The sequence below is a fragment of the Salvelinus fontinalis genome, unplaced genomic scaffold, assembly GCF_029448725.1.
Source record: "Salvelinus fontinalis isolate EN_2023a unplaced genomic scaffold, ASM2944872v1 scaffold_1027, whole genome shotgun sequence".
NCBI lineage: Eukaryota > Metazoa > Chordata > Actinopteri > Salmoniformes > Salmonidae > Salvelinus > Salvelinus fontinalis.
The window spans coordinates 1-20000 of record NW_026601236.1 but is presented as its reverse complement, the minus strand read 5'-3'; the positions used below and the strand labels follow the sequence as shown (position 1 = coordinate 20000).

At 45.8% G+C, this 20000-nt stretch overlaps 1 protein-coding gene across 1 annotated transcript in view; it reads right to left on the bottom strand.

The window, feature by feature from the left end:
- LOC129848162 (receptor-type tyrosine-protein phosphatase beta-like) overlaps positions 1-19777 on the bottom strand; it is a gene marked incomplete at its 5' end in the record, with an annotated part of 56838 nt that extends 37061 nt beyond the window's left edge. Inside the window, 7 exons of the mRNA XM_055915639.1 lie at positions 4088-4369; positions 9946-10221; positions 14677-14940; positions 15578-15847; positions 17224-17487; positions 17786-18049; positions 19514-19777. Coding sequence (XP_055771614.1) covers positions 4088-4369; positions 9946-10221; positions 14677-14940; positions 15578-15847; positions 17224-17487; positions 17786-18049; positions 19514-19777 — 1884 coding nt within the window. The remainder of the gene's footprint in view (positions 1-4087; positions 4370-9945; positions 10222-14676; positions 14941-15577; positions 15848-17223; positions 17488-17785; positions 18050-19513) is intronic.
- Positions 19778-20000: the final 223 nt, after the last annotated feature.

The following is a 20000-nucleotide window of genomic DNA, read 5'->3' as shown; positions in this document are numbered from 1 at the left end:
TTTCCTCTTCATCATCTTTTTTTATTTTTTTATTTTTTTTATTTTTTTCTATTTTACCAGGTAAGTTGACTGAGAACACGTTCTCATTTGCAGCAACATCCTGGGGAATAGTTACAGGGGAGAGGAGGGGGATGAATGAGCCAAATGTAAACTGGGGATTATTAGGTGACCATGATGGTTTGAGGGCCAGATTGGGAATTTAGCCAGGACACCGGGGTTAACACCCCTACTCTTACGATAAGTGCCATGGGATCTTTAATGACCTCAGAGAGTCAGGACACCCGTTTAACGTCCCATCCGAAAGACGGCACCCTACACAGGGCAGTGTCCCCAATCACTGCCCTGGGGCATTGGGATATTTTTTAGACCAGAGGAAAGAGTGCCTCCTACTGGCCCTCCAACACCACTTCCAGCAGCATCTGGTCTCCCATCCAGGGACTGACCAGGACCAACCCTGCTTAGCTTCAGAAGCAAGCCAGCAGTGGTATGCAGGGTGGTATGCTGCTGACAATCTGAGTCCCTATAGCTCAGGTCTCTGTCCTCTTCATCATCTGAGTCCCTATAGCTCAGGTCTCTGTCTCCTCTTCATCATATGGGTCCCTATAGCTCAGGTCTCTGTCCTCTTCGTCATCTGGGTCCCTATAGCGCAGGTCTCTGTCTCCTCTTCATCATCTGGGTCCCTATAGCGCAGGTCTCTGTCTCCTCTTCATCATCTGAGTACCTATAGCTCAGGTCTCTGTCCTCTTCATCATCTGGGTCCTGAGTACCTATAGCTCAAGTCCCTGTCCTCTTCATCATCTGGGTCCCTATAGCTCAGGTCTCTGTCTCCTCTTCATCATCTGAGTCCCTATAGCGCAGGTCTCTGTCTCCTCTTCATCATCTGAGTCCCTATAGCTCAGGTCTCTGTCCTCTTCGTCATCTGGGTCCCTATAGCGCAGGTCTCTGTCTCCTCTTCATCATCTGAGTCCCTATAGCTCAGGTCTCTTTCCTCTTCATCATCTGAGTCCCTATAGCTCAGGTCTCTGTCCTCTTCATCATCTGGGTCCTTATAGCTCAGGTCTCTGTCTCCTCTTCATCATATGGGTCCCTATAGCTCAGGTCTCTGTCCTCTTCATCATCTGAGTCCCTATAGCTCAGGTCTCTGTCCTCTTCATCATCTGAGTCCCTATAGCTCAGGTCTCTGTCTCCTCTTCATCATCTGAGTCCCTATAGCTCAGGTCCCTGTCCTCTTCATCATCTGAGTCCCTATAGCTCAGGTCTCTGTCCTCTTCATCATCTGAGTACCTATAGCTCAGGTCTCTGTCTCCTCTTCATCATCTGAGTGCCTATAGCGCAGGTCTCTGTCTCCTCTTCATCATCTGGGTCCCTATAGCTCAGGTCTCTTTCCTCTTCATCATCTGAGTCCCTATAGCTCAGGTCTCTGTCCTCTTCATCATCTGGGTCCCTATAGCTCAGGTCGCTGTCTCCTCTTCATCATATGGGTCCCTATAGCTCAGGTCTCTGTCCTCTTCATCATCTGAGTCCCTATAGCTCAGGTCTCTGTCCTCTTCATCATCTGAGTCCCTATAGCTCAGGTCTCTGTCTCCTCTTCATCACCTGAGTACCTATAGCTCAGGTCTCTGTCTCCTCTTCATCATCTGGGTCCTGAGTACCTATAGCTCAAGTCCCTGTCCTCTTCATCATCTGGGTCCCTATAGCTCAGGACCCTGTCTCCTCTTCATCATCTGAGTCCCTATAGCTCAGGTCTCTGTCCTCTTCATCATCTGAGTCCCTATAGCTCAGGTCTCTGTCTCCTCTTCATCATCTGAGTCCCTATAGCTCAGGTCTCTGTCTCCTCTTCATTATCTGAGTCCCTATAGCTCAGGTCTCTGTCCTCTTCATCATCTGGGCCCTATAGCTCAGGTCTCTGTCTCCTCTTCATCATATGGGTCCCTATAGCTCAGGTCTCTGTCCTCTTCATCATCTGAGTCCCTATAGCTCAGGTCTCTGTCCTCTTCATCATCTGAGTCCCTATTGCTCAGGTCTCTGTCCTCTTCATCATCTGAGTCCCTATAGCTCAGGTCTCTGTCTCGTCTTCATCATCTGAGTACCTATAGCTCAGGTCTCTGTCCTCTTCATCATCTGGGCCCTGAGTACCTATAGCTCAAGTCCCTGTCCTCTTCATCATCTGGGTCCCTATAGCTCAGGTCTCTGTCCTCTTCGTCATCTGGGTCCGTATAGCTCAGGTCTCTGTCTCCTCTTCATCATCTGGGTCCCTATAGCTCAGGTCTCTTTCCTCTTCATCATCTGAGTCCCTATAGCTCAGGTCTCTGTCTTCTCTTCATCATCTGGGTCCCTATAGCTCAGGTCTCTGTCCTCTTCATCATCTGGGTCCCTATAGCTCAGGTCTCTGTCTCCTCTTCATCATCTGGGTCCCTATAGCTCAGGTCTCTGTCTTCTCTTCATCATCTGAGTCCCTATAGCTCAGGTCTCTGTCTCCTCTTCATCATCTGGGTCCCTATAGCTCAGGTCTCTGTCTCCTCTTCATCATCTGGGTCCCTATAGCTCAGGTCTCTGTCCTCTTCATCATCTGGGTCCCTATAGCTCAGGTCTCTGTCCTCTTCATCATCTGGGTCCCTATAGCTCAGGTCTCTGTCCTCTTCATCATCTGAGTCCCTATAGCTCAGGTCTCTGTCTTCTCTTCATCATCTGGGTCCCTATAGCTCAGGTCTCTGTCTCCTCTTCATCATCTGAGTCCCTATAGCTCAGGTCTCTGTCTCCTCTTCATCATCTGAGTCCCTATAGCTCAGGTCTCTATCTCTTCTTCATCATCTGAGTCCCTATAGCTCAGGTCTCTGTCTCCTCTTCATCATCTGAGTCCCTATAGCTCAGGTCTCTGTCTCTTCTTCATCATCTGAGTACCTATAGCTCAGGTCTCTGTCTCCTCTTCATCATCTGAGTCCCTATAGCTCAGGTCCACAGGAGGTTGGTGACACCTTAATCAGGGAGGACTGGCTCGTGGTAATGACTGGAGCGGAATCAGTGGAATGGTATCAACTACATCCAACACATGGTGTCCATTCCATTTGCTCCGTTCCAGCCATTACTATGAGCCGTCCTCCCCTCAGTAGCCTCCGCTGATCAGTTCTCTGTCACCTCACCTACGGCTGATGTTTGTAGAAGGTGACAGGTTACACTTGATCATTTGTATTGGGCTTATCAACTGAGTACCTACTTGTCTCTCAGGTGTCTGTCTCCTCTCACCTAAACCAGTGTGTGTGTGTGTGTGTGTGTGTGTGTGTGTGTGTGTGTGTGTGTGTGTGTGTGTGTGTGTGTGTGTGTGTGTGTGTGTGTGTGTGTGTGTGTGTGTGTGTGTGTGTGTGTTTGTGTGTGTGTGTGTGTGTGTGGCAGTGTTTGCGTGTGTGTCTGTGGGTGTAAAGTAGGACAGAATGCAGAACCCAGAAGCCCTTTTAGAATCTCTCCCAGTTCCGGACCTTGATTCTATATTCTGTTTGGCCTCATCCTGCTCCAAACCATCTCCTCCCCAGAGAGCCAAGCGCAACGTGGGATTTAAATAAGAACTTCAAGCAACTCAGTCAGATGCCCGAAATCCCCCCCCTCCCCCCACCCCACACACACTTTCATTTACCCTCACAGTCAATTTCACTTGAGTGCACAGGTCTTTCTCCTGATCAGTTGTGTGCTTCCCTCTAGTGGCTGATGTTGGAAGTACTTCAGACAAGTACTTCCTACTTCCCAATCAGCTTTGAATTGTTATCATAGAAGTCTACCAGTCCAATAAATACCAACCCTAACCATGAATTACACAGTTTAAACCCCAACATAAATACTACAACGCTAACCATGAATTACACAGTTTAAACCCCAACATAAATACTACAACCCTAACCATGAATAACACAGTTAAACCCCAACATAAATACCAACCCTAACCATGAATAACACAGTTTAAACCCCAACATAAATACCAACCCTAACCATGAATAACACAGTTTAAAGCCCAACATAAATACCAACCCTAACCATGAATAACACAGTTTAAACTCAACAGTAAACCAAATGTCTCTCTCTCATAGACTCCACCTACTTGTTCTGAGGCTCCTCTGGATTGGCTGGCTGTTGGCGATAGGCCCTCCCTTGGCTCCTCCCCCACTGACAGTGCGGATGGTGAAGTTGTACAGTCGTCCCGGGAACATCCCATCCAGGATGCGGCTGGTTGGCTGAGGCGCTGTGATTGACAGGGAATCTCTGGGAGCCCATTGGAGGTCAAAGGTGTCGTAGTCACCAGAAGCGGGACCATCCCAGGTCAGTTCTACAGAGCTGTTAGCACTGATGTCTCTGAAGGATACCATGGAGGGAGGCTCTGGGGCTGAGGGGGAAAACACAGACAGATACAGGCTTTACTACAAGTAACACAAAACACAGATGGACAGAGGCTTTACTACAAGTAACACAAAACACAGATGGACAGAGGCTTTACTACAAGTAACACAAAACACAGACAGATACAGGCTTTACTACAAGTAACACAAAACACAGACAGAGGCTTTACTACAAGTAACACAAAACACAGACAGAGGCTTTACTACAAGTAACACAAAACACAGACAGAGGCTTTACTACAAGTAACACAAAACACAGACAGAGGCTTTACTACAAGTAACACAAAACACAGACAGATACAGGCTTTACTACAAGTAACACAAAACACAGACAGAGGCTTTACTACAAGTAACACAAAACACAGACAGAGGCTTTACTACAAGTAACACAAAACACAGACAGATACAGGCTTTACTACAAGTAACACAAAACACAGACAGATACAGGCTTTACTACAAGCAACACAAAACACAGACAGATAGAGGCTTTACTACAAGCAACACAAAACACAGACAGATACAGGCTTTACTACAAGCAACACAAAACACAGACAGATACAGGCTTTACTACAAGCAACACAAAACACAGACAGATACAGGCTTTACTACAAGTAACACAAAACACAGACAGATACAGGCTTTACTACAAGTAACACAAAACACAGACAGATACAGGCTTTACTACAAGTAACACAAAACACAGACAGAGGCTTTACTACAAGTAACACAAAACACAGACAGAGGCTTTACTACTGTCACGTTCCTGACCTATTTCTGTTAATTTGTTATATGTGTTAGTTGGTCAGGACGTGAGTTTGGGTGGGCATTCTATGTTTTCTGTTTCTGTGTTGGTTTTGGGTTGCCTGGTATGGCTCTTAATTAGAGGCAGGTGTTTGGCGTTCCTCTAATTAAGAGTCATATTTAGGTAGGCTTGTCACAGTGTTCGTTGTGGGTGATTGTCTTCCGTGTCTGTGTAATTGTTTGCACCATATGGGACTGTTTACGGTTTGTTCGGTTTGTGTAGTCTAATTGTCGTGCGTTCTTCTTGTTTTATGTAAGTTCGTCGTATAGGTCTGTCTACACCGTTTGTTGTTTTTGTTAGTTTAGTCAAGTTCGTGTTTTCTTTAATAAATTATGTGTTCAAACTCCACTGCGCCTTGGTTCGATCAATACTCCTCCTTTTCGGGCGAAGAGGAGGAGGACCGCCGTTACAACTACAAGTAACACAAAACACAGACAGATACAGGCTTTACTACAAGCAACACAAAACACAGACAGATACAGGCTTTACTACAAGCAACACAAAACACAGACAGAGGCTTTACTACAAGTAACACAAAACACAGACGGATAGAGGCTTTACTACAAGTAACACAAAACACAGACAGATACAGGCTTTACTACAAGTAACACAAAACACAGACAGATACAGGCTTTACTACAAGTAACACAAAACACAGACAGAGGCTTTACTACAAGTAACACAAAACACAGACAGACAGAGGCTTTACTACAAGTAACACAAAACACAGACAGATACAGGCTTTACTACAAGTAACACAAAACACAGACAGATAGAGGCTTTACTACAAGTAACACAAAACACAGACAGATAGAGGCTTTACTACAAGTAACACAAAACACAGACAGATACAGGCTTTACTACAAGCAACACAAAACACAGACAGATACAGGCTTTACTACAAGTAACACAAAACACAGACAGATACAGGCTTTACTACAAGTAACACAAAACACAGACAGATAGAGGCTTTACTACAAATAACACAAAACACAGACAGAGGCTTTACTACAAGTAACACAAAACACAGACAGAGGCTTTACTACAAGTAACACAAAACACAGACAGATACAGGCTTTACTACAAGTAACACAAAACACAGACAGAGGCTTTACTACAAGTAACACAAAACACAGACAGAGGCTTTACTACAAGTAACACAAAACACAGACAGATACAGGCTTTACTACAAGTAACACAAAACACAGACAGATACAGGCTTTACTACAAGCAACACAAAACACAGACAGATAGAGGCTTTACTACAAGCAACACAAAACACAGACAGATACAGGCTTTACTACAAGCAACACAAAACACAGACAGATACAGGCTTTACTACAAGCAACACAAAACACAGACAGATACAGGCTTTACTACAAGTAACACAAAACACAGACAGATACAGGCTTTACTACAAGTAACACAAAACACAGACAGATACAGGCTTTACTACAAGTAACACAAAACACAGACAGAGGCTTTACTACAAGTAACACAAAACACAGACAGAGGCTTTACTACTGTCACGTTCCTGACCTATTTCTGTTAATTTGTTATATGTGTTAGTTGGTCAGGACGTGAGTTTGGGTGGGCATTCTATGTTTTCTGTTTCTGTGTTGGTTTTGGGTTGCCTGGTATGGCTCTTAATTAGAGGCAGGTGTTTGGCGTTCCTCTAATTAAGAGTCATATTTAGGTAGGCTTGTCACAGTGTTCGTTGTGGGTGATTGTCTTCCGTGTCTGTGTAATTGTTTGCACCATATGGGACTGTTTACGGTTTGTTCGGTTTGTGTAGTCTAATTGTCGTGCGTTCTTCTTGTTTTATGTAAGTTCGTCGTATAGGTCTGTCTACACCGTTTGTTGTTTTTGTTAGTTTAGTCAAGTTCGTGTTTTCTTTAATAAATTATGTGTTCAAACTCCACTGCGCCTTGGTTCGATCAATACTCCTCCTTTTCGGGCGAAGAGGAGGAGGACCGCCGTTACAACTACAAGTAACACAAAACACAGACAGATACAGGCTTTACTACAAGCAACACAAAACACAGACAGAGGCTTTACTACAAGTAACACAAAACACAGACGGATAGAGGCTTTACTACAAGTAACACAAAACACAGACAGATACAGGCTTTACTACAAGTAACACAAAACACAGACAGATACAGGCTTTACTACAAGTAACACAAAACACAGACAGAGGCTTTACTACAAGTAACACAAAACACAGACAGACAGAGGCTTTACTACAAGTAACACAAAACACAGACAGATACAGGCTTTACTACAAGTAACACAAAACACAGACAGATAGAGGCTTTACTACAAGTAACACAAAACACAGACAGATAGAGGCTTTACTACAAGTAACACAAAACACAGACAGATACAGGCTTTACTACAAGCAACACAAAACACAGACAGATACAGGCTTTACTACAAGTAACACAAAACACAGACAGATACAGGCTTTACTACAAGTAACACAAAACACAGACAGATAGAGGCTTTACTACAAATAACACAAAACACAGACAGAGGCTTTACTACAAGTAACACAAAACACAGACAGAGGCTTTACTACAAGTAACACAAAACACAGACAGAGGCTTTACTACAAGTAACACAAAACACAGACAGAGGCTTTACTACAAGTAACACAAAACACAGACAGATACAGGCTTTACTACAAGTAGCACAAAACACAGACGATAGAGGCTTTACTACAAGCAACACAAAACACAGACAGATACAGGCTTTACTACAAGTAACACAAAACACAGACAGATACAGGCTTTACTACAAGCAACACAAAACACAGACAGATACAGGCTTTACTACAAGTAGCACAAAACACAGACAGATACAGGCTTTACTACAAGCAACACAAAACACAGACAGATACAGGCTTTACTACAAGTAACACAAAACACAGACAGAGGCTTTACTACAAGTAACACAAAACACAGACAGAGGCTTTACTACAAGTAACACAAAACACAGACAGAGGCTTTACTACAAGTAACACAAAACACAGACAGAGGCTTTACTACAAGTAACACAAAACACAGACAGAGGCTTTACTACAAGTAACACAAAACACAGACAGATACAGGCTTTACTACAAGCAACACAAAACACAGACAGATACAGGCTTTACTACAAGCAACACAAAACACAGACAGAGGCTTTACTACAAGTAACACAAAACACAGACAGATACAGGCTTTACTACAAGCAACACAAAACACAGACAGAGGCTTTACTACAAGCAACACAAAACACAGACAGACAGAGGCTTTACTACAAGTAACACAAAACACAGACAGATACAGGCTTTACTACAAGCAACACAAAACACAGACAGAGGCTTTACTACAAGCAACACAAAACACAGACAGACAGAGGCTTTACTACAAGTAACAATATTCTGAATAAGTTGAACTAATTCTGTGTGTTAATTTTTTTCTGTCATTTGAACTCTGGATCCATGGACCCAGAGTGTAGAGTATTCTCTAACTAAGGTATTAAGGTACTAAGGTATTCTAACTAAGGTACTAAGGTACTCTAACTAAGGTACTAAGGTATTCTAACTAAGGTACTAAGGTACTAAGGTATTCTCTAACTAAGGTATTAAGGTACTAAGGTATTCTAACTAAGGTATTAAGGTACTAAGGTATTCTCTAACTAAGGTATTAAGGTACTAAGGTATTCTAACTGTAACAGTCCTGACCTGTTTTATGTTGTTTTTTATGTGTTTATGGTCAGGGCATGTGTTTTGGGGTGCAGTCTATGTTAGGAGGTAGTGGGCCAAGGGCAGGTAGGAGACCATTGAATGCTCCCGGTTGCCCGACCAGTGCGGGGAGGTGGAATAACCCGCACCGGGCTATGTAGGCGAACCGGGGAAACCATGCGTAAGGCCGGTGCCATGTATGCCGGCCCGAGGAGACGCACTGGAAACCAGACGCGTTGAGCCGGCCTCATGACACCTGGCTCAATACCCAATCTAGCCCTACCAGTGCGGGGAGGTGGAATAACCCGCACTGGGCTATGCACTCGTACAGGAGACACCGTGCGCTCTACTGCGTAACACGGCGCCTGCCCGTACTCCCGCTCTCCACGGTAAGCCTGGGAAGTGGGCGCAGGTCTCCTACCTGCCCTTAGCCCACTACCTCCTAACATAGACTGCCCACCCAAAACACATGCCCTGACCATAAACACATAAAAAACAACATAAAACAGGTCAGGACTGTTACACTAACTAAGGTATTAAGGTACTAAGGTATTCTCTAACTAAGGTATTAAGGTACTAAGGTATTCTCTAACTAAGGTATTAAGGTACTAAGGTATTCTAACTAAGGTATTAAGGTACTAAGGTATTCTAACTAAGGTACTACGGTACTAAGGTACTAAGGTATTCTAACTAAGGTACTAAGGTATTCTAACTAAGGTACTAAGGTACTAAGGTATTCTCTAACTAAGGTATTGAGGTACTAAGGTATTCTAACTAAGGTATTAAGGTACTAAGGTATTCTCTAACTAAGGTATTAAGGTACTAAGGTATTCTCTAACTAAGGTATTGAGGTACTAAGGTATTCTAACTAAGGTATAAGGTACTAAGGTATTCTCTAAATAAGGTAGTACTAGGCAACATAGTTGTTAAAGTAGAATGGACACATTCTATAACAACTATCAACCCTGGCATCATTGGATCATTATAAATGACTATGAGTTTCAGAGAGAGAGAGAGGGTTGTGTACTGACCCGTTCTTCCCTTTGCAGACGCAGTATTAGTCAGCTCTCCACTGTGTGTGACCACCTCAGCCCGGTACACACGGCCAGGTACCAGTCCCTGGAACAGGTGTTCTCTCTGCTCCATGCCCAGCTCCTGGGCTGCCAGGGTAGTGGTTGAGCCCTCCAGGCCACCGTACAGGACCACTTGGTACCCACTCCACTCCCCTGCCCCAGGCAGCCAGCTGACGGAGAGACGATCAGTGCGCTTACCACCCTGGACGTGGAGAGAGCGCACTGGGGCTGGGACTGGGGGAGAGAAGAGGATAGAGAGGGTTATCTGGGGGTGAGGGATGGAAGAGAGAGAACAGGGGTTTGGGGGAGAAGAGAGAGAACAGGGGTTTGGGGGAGAAGAGAGAGAACAGGGGTTTGGGGGGATGGTTAAGGGGGAGAAGAGAGAGAACAGGGGTTTGGGGGGATGGTTAAGGGGGAGTAGAGAGAGAACAGGGGTTTGGGGGAGTAGAGAGAGAACAGGGGTTTTGGGGAGAAGAGAGAGAACAGGGGTTTGGGGGAGTAGAGAGAGAACAGGGGTTTGGGGGAGAAGAGAGAGAACAGGGGTTTGGGGGAGAAGAGAGAGAGCAGGGGTTTGGGGGGAGAAGAGAGAGAATAGGGGTTTGGGGGAGAAGAGAGGGAACAGGGGTTTGGGGAGAAGAGAGAGAACAGGGGTTTGGGGGAGAAGAGCGAGAACAGGGGTTTGGGGGGAGAAGAGAGAGAACAGGGGTTTGGGGAGAAGAGAGAGAACAGGGGTTTGGGGAGAAGAGAGAGAACAGGGGTTTGGGGGGAGAAGAGAGAGAACAGGGGTTTGGGGAGAAGAGAGAGATCAGGGGTTTGGGGGAGAAGAGAGAGAACAGGGGTTTGGGGAGAAGAGAGAGAACAGGGGTTTGGGGGAGAAGAGAGAGAACAGGGGTTTGGGGGAGAAGAGAGAGAACAGGGGTTTGGGGGAGAAGAGAGAGAACAGGGGTTTGGGGGGAGAAGAGAGAGAACAGGGGTTTGGGGGAGAAGAGAGAGAACGGGGGTTTGGGGGAGAAGAGAGAGAACAGGGGTTTGGGGGGAGAAGAGAGAGAACAGGGGTTTGGGGGGAGAAGAGAGAGAACAGGGGTTTGGGGAGAAGAGAGAGAACAGGGGTTTGGGGGGAGAAGAGAGAGAACAGGGGTTTGGGGGGAGAAGAGAGAGAACAGGGGTTTGGGGAGAAGAGAGAGAACAGGGGTTTGGGGGGAGAAGAGAGAGAACAGGGGTTTGGGGAGAAGAGAGAGAACAGGGGTTTGGGGAGAAGAGAGAGAACAGGGGTTTGGGGGAGAAGAGAGAGAACAGGGGTTTGGGGGAGAAGAGAGAGAACAGGGGTTTGGGGGAGAAGAGAGAGAACAGGGGTTTGGGGGGATGGTTAAGGGGGAGAAGAGAGAGAACAGCGGTTTGGGGGAGAAGAGAGAGACAGGGGTTTGGGGGAGAAGAGAGAGAACAGGGGTTTGGGGGAGTAGAGAGAGAACAGGGGTTTGGGTGGATGGTTAAGGGGGAGAAGAGAGAGAACAGGGGTTTGGGGGAGAAGAGAGAGAACAGGGGTTTGGGGGAGAAGAGAGAGAACAGGGGTTTGGGGGAGAAGAGAGAGAACAGGGGTTTGGGGGGATGGTTAAGGGGGAGTAGAGAGAACAGGGGTTTGGGGGAGAAGAGCGAGAACAGGGCGATAGAGTTAGTTCATGCTCTGTTGTATTATCAAGAGGAAAGGAGAAACCCCTGTTCTCTCTTTTTAATAAATGTGCAAAAATGTCTAAAAACCTGTTTTTGCTTTGCCATTATGGGGTATTGTGATGTCATTATGGGGTATTGTGATGTCATTATGGGGTATTGTGATGTCATTATGGGGTATTGTGATGTCATTATGGGGTATTGTGATGCCATTATGGGGTATTGTGATGCCATCATGGGGTATTGTGATGTCATTATGGGGTATTGTGTGTACATTGATGAGGACATTTAAACAAAATAAAAAAAGAATAAGGCTGTAACGTAACAAAATGTGGAAAAAGTCAAGGGGTCTGAATACATTTCCGAAAGCACTGTAACAATGGCTGACTGTGGACTTGAACACCTTCTCACAAAGCATCTATCTTGATGATGCAGAGGTTGTTGATTCTGCTCAACGCCAAGTCTTTTTGTGTCACACTCCTGATAGAAACAACAATAACACCAGAGACACATTAACAGAAACCACTGGCTCAGTGGGGAAAACCTCAAGGCGTTACACTCATTTGCATTTAGATTGTAATAATGACAGCGGCGCTGTGAAAGAAGAGATTGTCATTGACAGACAGACGCACCACTTCAGATGCTGTGGGGTGTTACCCTGTCTGACACTTGTGGTTTTTAGAATGACTTGTATGTTCATCTAAAGTTGTAGCAGACATTTGGCTTGTTAGACACAATATACGTTGTGTAAACAGCCTATGGCCTTGGCCCATAAACAAATGTACAGCGATTAGCTTTCACATTCAGCTGAATGAATGTGCTGTTTCTTTAGAGGAGGACACGGAGTCAGGAAGGAAATGTGATCCCTAAAATTCCTACATTCAGAATGAATGCTGATGCCTTGACAGGAACTAATGGTGATCCATAATAAACCTCAGGAAGAGTAGCTGCTGCCTTGGCAGGAACTAATCGTGATCCATAATAAACCCCAGGAAGAGTAGCTGCTGCCTTGGCAGGAACTAATGAGAATCCATAATAAACGTCAGGAAGAGTAGCTGCTGTCTTGGCAGGAACTAATCGTGATCCATAATAAACCTCAGGAAGAGTAGCTGCTGTCTTGGCAGGAACTAATGAGGATCCATAATAAACCCCAGGAAGAGTAGCTGCTGCCTTGGCAGGAACTAATGAGGATCCATAATAAACCCCAGGAAGAGTTGCTGCTGCCTTGGCAGGAACTAATGAGGATCCTTAATAAATACAAATATTATTATTCATACACTACTCCTGGGTGAAATACATGTCAACGCAAACGGAGTTTGAGGTGTGCTTGATTTAGCTTGGATTTTGTGTTGTGCTTGATTTAGCTTGGAGTTTGAGGTGTGCTTGATTTAGCTTGGAGTTTGAGGTGTGCTTGATTTAGCTTGGAGTTTGAGGTGTGCTTGATTTAGCTTGGATTTTGTGTTGTGCTTGATTTAGCTTGGAGTTTGAGGTGTGCTTGATTTAGCTTGGAGTTTGAGGTGTGCATGATTTAGCTTGGACTTTGAGGTGTGCTTGATTTAGCTTGCAGTTTGAGGTGTGCTTGATTTAGCTTGGAGTTTGAGGTGCGCTTGATTTAGCTTGGAGTTTGAGGTGTGCTTGATTTAGCTTGGAGTTTGAGGTGTGCTTGATTTAGCTTGGAGTTTGAGGTGTGCTTGATTTAGCTTGGAGTTTGAGGTGTGCTTGATTTAGCTTGGAGTTTGAGGTGTGCTTGATTTAGCTTGGAGTTTGAGGTGTGCTTGATTTAGCTTGGAGTTTGAGGTGTGTTTGATTTAGCTTGGAGTTTGAGGTGTGCTTGATTTAGCTTGGAGTTTGGGACGGTTTTTGGACTACAAAATATTTTACCCAGGTGTGTCAGATAATTTCAGTGTGTGTCCATCTCACCTGTCCGTGCTAGTATAGATGAGTCACTGCTCATTCCTCTGCTCACCTGTCCGTGCTAGTATAGATGAGTCACTGCTCATGCCTCTGCTCACCTGTCCGTGCTAGTATAGATGAGTCACTGCTCATTCCTCTGCTCACCTGTCCGTGCTAGGATATATGAGTCACTGCTCATTCCTCTGCTCACCTGTTTGTGCTAGGATATATGAGTCACTGCTCATTCCTCTGCTCACCTGTCTGTGCTAGTATAGATGAGTCACTGCTCATTCCTCTGCTCACCTGTCCGTGCTAGTATAGATGAATCACTGCTCATTCCTCTGCTCACCTGTCCGTGCTAGTATAGATGAGTCACTGCTCATTCCTCTGCTCACCTGTCCGTGCTAGTATAGATGAGTCACTGCTCATGTCTCTGCTCACCTGTCCGTGCTAGTATAGATGAGTCACTGCTCATTCCTCTGCTCGCCTGTCCGTGCTAGTATAGATGAGTCACTGCTCATGCCTCTGCTCACCTGTCCGTGCTAGTATAGATGAGTCACTGCTCATGCCTCTGCTCACCTGTCTGTGCTAGTATAGATGAGTCACTGCTCATTCCTCTGCTCACCTGTCTGTGCTAGTATAGATGAGTCACTGCTCATTCCTCTGCTCACCTGTCCGTGCTAGTATAGATGAGTCACTGCTCATTCCTCTGCTCACCTGTCCGTGCTAGTATAGATGAGTCACTGCTCATTCCTCTGCTCACCTGTCCGTGCTAGTATAGATGAGTCACTGCTCATTCCTCTGCTCACCTGTCCGTGCTAGTATAGATGAGTCACTGCTCATTCCTCTGCTCACCTGTCCGTGCTAGTATAGATGAGTCACTGCTCATTCCTCTGCTCACCTGTCCGTGCTAGTATAGATGAGTCACTGCCCATTCCTCTGCTCACCTGTCCGTGCTAGTATAGATGAGTCACTGCTCATTCCTCTGCTCACCTGTCCGTGCTAGTATAGATGAGTCACTGCTCATGTCTCTGCTCACCTGTCCGTGCTAGTATAGATGAGTCACTGCTCATGTCTCTGCTCACCTGTCCGTGCTAGGATAGATGAGTCACTGCTCATTCCTCTGCTCACCTGTCCGTGCTAGGATAGATGAGTCACTGCTCATTCCTCTGCTCCTGCTCACCACCTCCATCTTGTACAGCGTCCCTGGGACCAGACCAGAGAAGGAGCACGTCTGGGTCCCGGCCTCCACGGTCTGACGGCCACGCAACGTCTCGTCAACGTTATACAGGAACAGGTCGTAACCGTCCACGTAGCCCTCGGACGGGCGCCAGATGAAACTCAGACCGCTGGTGTTGGCAGTCATCACGGTCAGACCGTTGACTGCAGCTGGACCTGAGGGAGGGAAAGAGGGAGAGAGGGAAGGAGGGAGGTAAGGAGAGAGAGAGAGAGATTTATTTTAAGTTAAGTTATTACCTGATACAGTAATAAGGAATGTCTCTGATACAGTAATAATGAATGTCTCTGATACAGTAATAATGAATATCTCTGATACAGTAATAATGAATATCTCTGATACAGTAATAATGAATATCTCTGATACAGTAATAATGAATATCTCTGATACAGTAATAATGAATGTCTCTGATACAGTAATAATGAATATCTCTGATACAGTAATAATGAATGTCTCTGATACAGTAATAATGAATATCTCTGATACAGTAATAATGAATGTCTCTGATACAGTAATAATGAATGTCTCTGATACAGTAATAATGAATATCTCTGATACAGTAATAATGAATGTCTCTGATACAGTAATAATGAATATCTCTCATACAGTAATAATGAATATCTCTGATACAGTAATAATGAATATCTCTGATACAGTAATAATGAATGTCTCTGATACAGTAATAATGAATGTCTCTGATACAGTAATAATGAATATCTCTGATACAGTAATAATGAATATCTCTGATACAGTAATAATGAATATCTCTGATACAGGAAAAGTGGTTCTTCTTACGTGTCTGTCCCTCAGTCACGGCCTCCTTGCCATAGATCCCTCCACTGACAGATACGACCCGAACCCGGTACCACTTCCCAGGGGTCAGCTGGTCGAAGAGGTGCTTGGTGGAGCCCTGGGGCATGGAAATATTAGAGACTAGGTCACGTCCATCATCCAGGAGCTGGATCTTATAACCCTCGTACACTCCCACTGGAGTCTCCCAGGTCACTGTTAGACTGTGGGTGGTGTGGTCACTGTCTGCCTGGAGCGCTGTCACTGTGGAGGGGACTGGAGAGAGAGAGAGAGAGAGAGAGAGAGAGAGAGAGAGAGAGAGAGAGAGAGAGAGAGAGAGAGAGAGAGAGAGAGATGTTATGGAGATCAGACAGTAGATAGTTAGACTGTGGGTGGTGGGGGGACTGGACTGGTTAGACATCACCCAATGGCTGGTTAGACATCACCCATGGCTGGGAGGGGACAGACACAGGGAGAGGTTAGACATCACCCATGGCTGGGAGGGGACAGACACAGGGAGAGGTTAGACATCACCCATGGCTGGGAGGGGACTGGACAGATCCAGGAAGAGGTGATGATAATGATGACAATGACAACTGTTGTTGATAATGATGACAATGACAACTGTTGATGATAATGATGACAATGACAACTGTTGATGATAATGATGACAATGACAACTGTTGATGATAATGATGACAATGACAACTGTTGTTGATAATGATGACAATAACAACTGTTGTTGATAATGATGACAATGAATGCTGTTGATGATAATGATGACAATGACAACTGTTGATGATAATGATGACAATGACAACTGTTGTTGATAATGATGACAATGACAACTGTTGATGATAATGATGACAATGACAACTGTTGATGATAATGATGACAATGACAACTGTTGTTGATAATGATGACAATGACAACTGTTGATGATAATGATGACAATGACAACTGTTGATGGTAATGACAGCTGTTGTTCTGCTATAATTCAAGCCAAAGCCCTGTGTGTCTTCATGGCTCCAGTCCAAGCTATTTGTTATCATACAGGTATATTCTGAGCATCCCTCTCACCTGTTCATCCAGTATCACTGCTGTTATTTACCAGTGTTCCACTCAGGGACTGAGCTGTCCCCTCCCTCCCTCCCTCCCTCCCTCCCTCCCTCCCTCCCTCCCTCCCTCCCTGCCTCTCCTCCCTCCCTCCCTCCCTCCCTCCCTCCCTCCCTCTCCCTCCTGCCCCTCCCTCCCTCCCTCCCTCCCTCTCCCTCCTGCCCCTCCATCCCTCCCTCCCTCCCTCCCTCCCTCCCTCCCTCCCTCCTCCCTCCCTCCCTCCCTCCTTCTCACCTGTTCGTCCAGTAGTAGTTGAATGATTGACCAGTATTCCACTCAGGGACTGAGCTGTCCCCTCCCTCCCCCTCCCTCCCTCCCTCCCTCCCTCCCTCTCTCCCTCTCTCCCTCCCTCCCTCCCTCCCTCCCTCCTTCTCACCTGTTCGTCCAGTAGTAGTTGAATGATTGACCAGTATTCCACTCAGGGACTGAGCTGTCCCTCCCTCCCTCCCTGCCTCTCCTCCCTCCCTCCCTCCCTCCCTGCCTCTCCCCCCCCCCCCCCCCCTCCCTCCCTCCCTCCCTCCCTCCCTCCCTCTCACCTGTTCGTCCAGTAGTAGTTGAATGATTGACCAGTATTCCACTCAGGGACTGAACCTCGACCCCGTACAGCTGTCCTGGTACCAGACCCTGAAAGTCCAGCTCAGTGACGTGTTTGGGGACAGGTCTGGTCTCCAGAAGGTGTCCTCCCTGGGATAGGGACACGGTGTACATGTCCACGTCCCCATCACCAGGGGTCCAGAACACCCTCAGACTGGCAGCCTGGTCCCCTGGCCGGGCATGGAGGTTCCTCACCTGGCTGGGGACTGGGGGGGTTGAGAGAGAAGGCAGAGAGACAGGAGTGAAGGGAAGGGGCGGGGGGGGGGGGGGGGGATGGGTCAGAATGTGGATCACTTACATAAAGATAAGTTGAAGACTGGCTGAAAAACAATGTGGTGTTTTTTATTTTAAAATCTTTAGATGATGTTCTACGGAATGAAGTGATAACAATAGGTTATTCTGTTGTTTTACCTGAAATACCTGGGACAGAAATGCTATGAAACGCAATGTGAGGTTATTTCAGAAACCAACCCGGGCAGCTGTCCACTCTGTTTCCCCACTGACCTGTCCTGCCCTCGATGAACTGCGGTCTCTGGTTGGGTCCGCTGAAGGTGGACACCACGATCTTGTACAGGCGTCCCGGGGTGAGCGAGGCCAGGCGGTGGTCACGGGCCTCGTTGCCCAGGGTTACGGGCGGGTAAACCCGCGTGTCGTTGAAGAGAATCTGGACCTCGTAGTGATCAACGTCCCCCAGCGCTGGAGACCATGTGACCACTAGATCACCTGTACCACTGTCACCCAGGGCCAGGCTCCGCACCGCAGAGGGGACTATGGAGACAGTCAAATATAACTTTATTTAAAGATTTAAACTATTCACACTACACCAAAGGGCTCAATGGTTTAGTTGGCTGAGGGGAATTTGACCCATGATGCCCACTAGTTTAAAACTTCTTAAGGCTAGGGGGCAGTATTTTGACGTCCGGATGAAAAGCGTGCCCAAAGTAAACTGCCTGCTACTCAGGCCCAGAAGCTAGGATATGCATATTATTAGTAGATTTGGATCGAAAACATTCGGAAGTTTCTAAAACTGTTTGTATAATGTCTGTGAGTATAACAGAACTGAACAGGCGAAACCCTGAGCACAATCCAACCAGGGATTTTCTTTTTTAGGTCAATGTGTTTTCCATTCGTTTTCTATGGGAAACTATATTTATGAGGAACCTGGTTGCAGTTCCTATGGCTTCCACTAGATGTCAACAGTCTTTAGAAATTGGTTGATGTTTTTCTTTTGAGAAATGAAGAAGTAGTCACTCCAGGTGGACTCTACTGTTTTGGTGCGCTCGACCTGGAGCGTGCTTCACGTTATTTTCATCTGGTATTGAACACAGTTTATCCCGTCTTAAATTGTATCGATTCTTTACATTTTAGGATATCTAAGGTTGGATTAGGAAAGTTGTTTGAAATGTTTGGACCAAGTGTACAGGTAACTTATTAGATACTTTGTAGTCATGTTGGGCGAGTTGAAACCGGTGTATTTCTGAATCAAACGCGCCAAATAAATGGACATTTTGGGGATATAAAGAAGGAATTTATTGATTTTGTGATGTTTCTGGGACATTTTGGAGTGCCAACAGAAGAAGATCTTCAAAGGTAAGGCATGAATTATATCGTTATTTCTGACTTTTGTGTAGCACCTGCCTGGTTGAAACATGATTTTCATGTGTTGGTATGCGGGGCGCTGTCCTCAGATAATCGCATGGTCTGCATTCGCCGTAAAGCCTTTTTGAAATCTGATACTGCGGCTGGATTAACAAGAAGTTAAGATGTATTTTGATGTATAATACTTGTATGTTTTATGAACTCTTATTATGAGTATTTCTGTTTTTGAATTTAGCGCGCTGCAATTTCACTGGATGTTGTCAAATCAATCCCGTTACCGGGATTCGAGCGGGAATGGGGGTGAAGGGATCCCGTTACCGGGATTCGAGTGGGAATGGGGGTGAAGGGATCCCGTTACCGGGATTCGAGCAGGAAATGGGGGTGAAGGGATCCCTAACAGGTTTTAAGGTTGACTTTGCGCTGCAAAATGTTACTGAATGTGATCGTAGGTACAATTCCCATGCGCTGAATTCTAGATTTCACACCTACAAATTCTTCCAAATAAGTTGTATATTGGTTTTCCATGGACTTGGCCACACAGAACACTCAGTAGTACAGCCTTTTACTTAAACCTTCTACCAACACTGCAGTAGCAATACACACATAATCCTAGCCTGTAGTTAATAGACTCACATGTTCTTCCGTCAGTAGAAACAGTGGACTGGTACTCTCCGCTCCAGGTGCTGACAGTGACCGTATAAAGCCTCCCAGGGACCAGGGAGCTGAACACACAGTCGTTCTGCGACCGCGCCACCGTCTGGTTCTGGACCACCGTCTTGTTGTACTTAATGACCACCTCGTAACGGTCCAAGTCTCCAGACGCATGACGCCAGTAGACTTTCAGGAAGTCGTCCCTCGCAGAGTGGATGGCGTTGGGGTTCTGGACACTGGAGGGTTCTGGGTAGAGAGAGGGGTAGAGGAGATGTCATGAGGTCAAGAGGTCAATTGGATGTGGGGTGTTTTTCATCAAACACAACACTGGTGTTATTTTAAGAGATACACATTTTCTCCAAAAGATTTTCCTCCAAATGTTCCCTACCAATTGAACAATTTGTCTCCTAGATCACCAGAAAAAAAATGTATATTAACACATTCATCCATGTAACTATATACAGTGAAT